The 6,000-nt window shown below is 44.8% G+C and overlaps 1 protein-coding gene across 1 annotated transcript in view; it reads left to right on the top strand.

Moving 5' to 3' along the window:
• Positions 1-6,000, top strand: part of Abca4 (ATP-binding cassette, sub-family A (ABC1), member 4) — a 127,803-nt gene that overhangs the window by 96,757 nt on the left and 25,046 nt on the right. Inside the window, exons 31-32 of the mRNA XM_013018245.1 lie at positions 3,484-3,578; positions 5,536-5,568. Coding sequence (XP_012873699.1) covers positions 3,484-3,578; positions 5,536-5,568 — 128 coding nt within the window. The remainder of the gene's footprint in view (positions 1-3,483; positions 3,579-5,535; positions 5,569-6,000) is intronic.

Genomic DNA, 6,000 nt, shown 5'->3' with positions numbered 1-6,000 from the left:
GGAAGTGGCACTGTGGCTCAAGTGGTAGAGCGCTGGCCTTGAGCTGAAGAGCTGAGGGACAGCGCCCAGGCCCAGAGTTCAGGCCCCATGACCGGACCCACCCCCCCAAAAAAAAAGAAAGAAAGAAAGAACCATCAATAATAGTTGCGGTTTATTCACATGAACAGAATTACAGTTGAAATATTGTCTCTCTGTATATGTGTATATATGTCAGTACTAAGGCTTGAACTTAAGGCCTGGATGGTGTCCCTTAGGTTTTTTAACCAAGGATAGCACTCTACCACTTAAGCCACAGCACAGCTTCTGAATTTTTAGTAGTTAATTGGAGATAGGACTCTCATGGTCTTTCCTGCCTGGACTGACTTTGAACTTCAATCCTCAGATCACAACTTCCTGAGTCGCTAGAATTATAGGTGTGAGCCACCAATACCCAGCTCCAAAATATTGTCTTAACCCTGGTATCTTCACCTAGTAACGTATCATAAATATACAACTAAGCCAATACCTATACATTTACATAATTTTTAGTACCAATGTGCCATTCCAGCATTTGGATTTCATTTAAGCTAGTTAACTAATCTCCCTTTGTTAGTCATTTGAGTTTTCTTTTTTTTCTCTACCATAAATAATGCTATGATATACCTTCAAATGCCCATACACACACACACACACACACAGCCAGCAGTACATCTTTTGCACTCTAGACCTTCTGTGAGGGATTTTAGACAGGGTAGAGAAGACTCACATTGTCTCTGGTTGAAACAGCCTCTCAGCTGACTTGGGACACCTGCTCTCCTGACTTGTCAGTGAATGAACAATTCCCAAGTACGCTGTGTGTTCCGCTGTGGTGGAAGGGTGTGGGCCTAGGTGTCAGAGAGGCCATGCTGCCTCCTTGATCTCTCTGAACCTTTATCTCTTTACCTAGAAGAAGTTGGGGATAATTTCATAGTATGATTAGGAGGATTTGGTGAACTAATGTGGGTAATGAATTATTTAGGATCAGATTCAACTCAAGCATTGACAACCTTATGCTAGCCGTGGCTTGTTCCTCTCCCATGTTCAAGTTCCTGCCCATGGTCCATCATGTCCTCAGTTGTGCTAAACAGGCCTCCAGCTCATCCGCCTGGGGGGCAAAAATCTGTGTTCTAGACAGCGGGAGTGAAGGAGGGATGGAGAAAAAAGCAAGAAAGAGAGAGAGAGAAGACAAAGTGTGCAAGAAGATTTCCAGAACCTTCCCTTATCTGTCACTGAACAGACCTAGCATCAAAGGAGGCTGGGCTACCATCTTCATTGTTGCAGCCACCCAGAAAAAAAAAAAAGGCCCTTTTCTAACAGTGACAGCAGAAAGAACAGATATAAGGCAACTCAATTTCTATATGACTATATGTTAACCTTCTCCCACCAATAGACATATGTTATTATCAATCTCAGGCAATACAGTCTCCCTATGAAGTATGACTCCACCAAGCAGGTGGCGATCCCAAGGGAAGGAAGGAGGCCACCAGCTTGTTCCCATTCTCTGTTCTCTGAGAGGAAGCCTGGCTTCCATCTGGTTTGCAGTCAGGTAGCTGTGATGGCAGCCGTAAGCTGCACATGAAGGTCTCCCCTGGGGTGGGGAGAGCAGGCCTAGCCTTGCTACATGGTGACTGCGTCCTTAGATGAATCTTAATTCCCGCCTGCCTTTCTAACTTAGAAACTCACCTTCAATAGCATTGGTCTGTGGTCCCAGGATAGCAATTTAACAAGCAGAGGTTATAGAAAAGGCAAACCAGTTTCTCTTATTTTCCTTCCCACCTCTACTTTTCACAATCATTCGTGCCTCTGGAAGAAAATAGCATGCACACACACACACACACACACACACATCCACTCTCTCCCTCACTGAAGGACTCTGCCATTCCACCAGGAATAAGAGTAGAGGGCACAGTGCTGAGAGCAATGTGGTGAATTCCTCATCTGGAAAGCAAGATGGCGGATGCGGTGGTCTCCATGGGATGCGGTGGTCTCCATGGTCCCTTCCTGCTCTAATTGTGCTTTCAGTGGTGGTGGGTCCTGAGGTGGCCCCAACTGCCAGTACATGTGGAGTTTTTTTTCCCCAGAGAATTTTAGAAAACAATTTAGCACAAATCATGCCAGACAGCAGCACTTGTTCCAGCCTAGATTCTAGCCAGGGAATTAGGCAGGTCCCTCTGGGTGCCATTGTCAGGGTGACCAGCAGGAGACAGTGTGGCCAGCAGGTGGCAGTGTGGCCTAGAGGAGACAGGCCGGTTCCTGGCCTACACTGGCCATCGACAAGTTCCCCAGGGCTAAGTCAGCAAGGTTTCTCAATCTCTGTTTGTCTGTGTGTAAATGCTTCCTCCACAAGAGCGTGGGGATTAAGGGAGACAACAGCAACCATCCATCCGACCTGGGCAGGAACAGGAAAGAGCTGCAGTGGATAGGAGACTTTGGGACAGGGAAAGGAGAGAGAAAGCAGATAAGGAAGAAGAGAATATAGAGATGGCCATGGTTTCATGGTACTGCAGTCCCCTCAGCTACCTCCACGAAGCACCCTGGCAGAATAGATGCTTCTTTCTTTCTTTTTCTTTCTTTCTTTCTGTCTTTCTGTCTTTCTTATTTATGTGTGTATATTTATTTATTTAGGCCATGGGGCTTGAACTCAGGCCTGGGCACTGTCCTGAGCTCTTTTGCTTAAGGCTAGCACTCTACCACTTTGAGCCACAGCTCTACTTCCAGCATTTTGGTCGTTAAGTCTCACCAACATTTCCTGCCCAGGCTGGCTTTGAACCATGCTCCTCCGATTTCAGCCTCCTGCATAGCTAGGATTACAGGTGTAAGCCACCAGAGTCTATCAGCTATGCATTTTTGATCTATGAAAATGGTTAACACAAGAAACGCAATGCTGAGGGTTCCTAGCTATAAGGTGATAGTGCCACCTGGTGGCCCAACTTGTGAATTCTCCAAAACCTTTTGGACAATTCACTTTTCACTTCTAGGAGTGTGGGGTGGGCAGCAGGTGATCTCAGACACACAGAGGCAGGGCCTCTGGTAAGCTTTGGCAATGATATCAGATTTGATCTTAGAGTTTACAGGCAATCAAGGTGGCTGATTTACAGTTTCAAAGCTCAGTCTGTAGCTGGGTGGAGTCTGGACAGATCAATGGTGGCATTCAGGAGGCTGTATGGAAGTTTCTATAGAGGCGTAGGTGAGATGAGTGATGACTTGAACCAGGGTGGCAGATTTGGCACTGGAGAGACACAGATGGGTTGAGATGTAATTTGGAGTTAGCCATTCTGTGTCATCCATGGAGTAGACAGAAAAAGAGGGACCACAGATGAGCCTCGTATCATGGATGTGGGAACTTGTTGATTCTTTGCTTAGCATCATCCAGCTTCTGAGTCAATAATTGTTTTTGGAAATGAACAGCAAGCAGCTTCTGTACGGTCTCAGATTCCAAAATAACGCACATGTCTCCTTGCTCAGAGAACACAGCCCAGCACTGAAATCCTACAAGACCTGACTAACAGGAACATTTCTGACTACTTGGTAAAGACGTACCCCGCTCTCATAAGAAGCAGGTAAGAGAGGATCCTTTGAGACATCTCATCCTGACCCCCTGAACACATCGGTTAGGGACAGGAGTTAATCTACTCTTGACAGTTTATCTATGAGCAGGGCAGTAGAGTGTTTCCTTTTTTCAATTGTGAAGGTCTTGTCTAACAGAAAAAGCAAGGTAAGGTATATGCAAGTAAAATGCAACTTCATTTTGGGTTTTTGTTTGTTTGTTTGTTTCTATGTTTAGGGCAAATTGTCAAAGTTTAACCTGGGCACTATTTTTGTTGTTGTACTGACAGATCTGAATTTAGGGCTTTGTGCTTGCTAGGCTGGCACTCTACCATTTGAGCTACATATCTGTCTCTGATTTCTTTGCTAGTTATTTTAGAGATGAGGTCTAGTGAATTTTTCTTCCCAGGGCCTGGCCTTGGACTATGATCCTTCAGATCTTAACCTTCTAAATAGCTACAGTGATAAGCTTGAGCCACTGGTACCCAGTTAACCCAAGCACTATTAACAGTTTACTAAAAATATCTGGGCACTGATGGCTCATGCCTGGAATCCTAGCTACCCAGAAGGCTGAGATCTGAGGGTTATGGTTGAAAGCCAGCCCAGGCAAGAAAGTCTGTGAGACTCCTATCTCCAATTAAACACCATAAAAGCCACAAGTGGAGCTGTGGCTCAAGTGGTAGAGAGCCAGTCTTGAATTCAAAAGCTCAGGGACAGTGGCTAGGCCCTGAACTCAAGCCCAAAACAAGTACACACACATATATACACAAGCATACACACATACATAATACAAATTACTATATGATTTTTTAAGCATAGGATTTATTCAATAATACATCCCTATATTTTAACCAGTTAAGAAAGAGAGCTAGAGTTTGGTGGGGAAATAAAGGAGAGCAGACAGAGGAGAAAAAGGATAAGCAAGAAGGAAAATAAAAAGCAAGACAAGAAGACAACTAGATGGTTGGGGGGGTGCGGAGAGAGCTAGTTGGGCAGCTGCATCATCATACTAGAACTGTACATTATCCCCTGTTACCACTACCTTTGAAGTGGCCATGAACTCTTTCATAACTAGTTCTCTATGCTCTGAGATGGAAGACCTTCAGCAGCCTCTATCAGAAGAGCAAGCAGCCAGGTGAAAAGCATTCCACCAAAAGAATCCCTCCAGAAATGGGATCCAGCCCCTATATTGCTCTCAGGCTTTAACCACGAAACATTCTGTATAATTTTAACAGTACTTCAGTTGCTTCCCTTACCAGATCCATGAACAAAGGATAAACAGACTGAGAGGATTAGAATACACTATACATGGCGGGAAAAGCTATAGCATTAGCAAAACAAGAGTCCCTCCAAGTCCCAAAATGCAAGCAGAAAGCACAGAGCAACAAACAGCATCCACTCTAAACTTTGCCCCATACTAATCTGAAATACAGAATATTACATTTATTTATTTTATTTGCTTGCTTGCTTGCTTGATGATCCTTGACAATACTAGCCCAAGATGACTTGAATTGTGGTTTAGGTTTCTTTGCTGCCCTTCTTCCATTTTGTCATCTTATCTCTCCTTGTCTGAAAGCTGATGTCTTCACTTCAGGCTGAGAAGCAAGTCAGCACTTCCTCTAGTCTGCAGGGCATTGTTAGAGTCTCTTTTGCCCATGGTAAAAGGGGGAGAGCTGGTATGGTGGCTGCTGTTTTCATACATGGGTCTGGCATGTGACCTGACCACAGAGTAGCTCAGAAAGCTGGGCATGCAGGAGAGGATGGGAAGATCTGATCATGGAAGCCATCACTTCTTTCTCCCAGTGTGGATTCACACTGGGCCTCCCTGGTGGGCCACTTCCACATTGCTTGAGTTTCAGGAAATGCAAAACTATCCCTGAAGACTGAAACACCCCAATGACTATTTAAGAAGGAGAGTTAATCCTGCCATATGTGTGGTTTTTATTGCATGATTTTTTTTCTTTCTTTCAGCTTAAAGAGCAAATTCTGGGTCAATGAACAGAGGTAAAATATATACATACATACATATATTTATATGTATATAAATATATACATATATTTATCTCCCCTCCTCTCTCTCCCCTACCCCCGCCCCCTACCCACTGTTGAGCCACAGCACCACTTCCACTTTTCCCATGGTTAATTGGAGATAAGAGTCTAACAGACTTTCCTGCCTGGGCTGGTTTTGAACTGAGATCCTCAGATCTCAGCCTCCTGAGTAGCTAGGATTGCAAGCATGAGCCACCAGGGCTGGGCATAGAAACTATTCTTTTTTTTTTTTTTGATCTGGTCGTGAGGCCTGAACTCTGGGCCTGGGCGCTGTCCCTCAGCTCTTCAGCTCAAGGCTAGTGCTCTACCACTTGAGCCACAGTGCCACTCGGCTTTTTTCTTTTTGCTTATGTGGTGCTGAGGAATCGAACCCAGGGCCGCATGCAT

The sequence above is a fragment of the Dipodomys ordii genome, unplaced genomic scaffold, assembly GCF_000151885.1.
Source record: "Dipodomys ordii isolate 6190 unplaced genomic scaffold, Dord_2.0 Scaffold39, whole genome shotgun sequence".
NCBI classification, from domain to species: domain Eukaryota; kingdom Metazoa; phylum Chordata; class Mammalia; order Rodentia; family Heteromyidae; genus Dipodomys; species Dipodomys ordii.
This window is presented reverse-complemented; position numbering and strand designations above follow the sequence as displayed.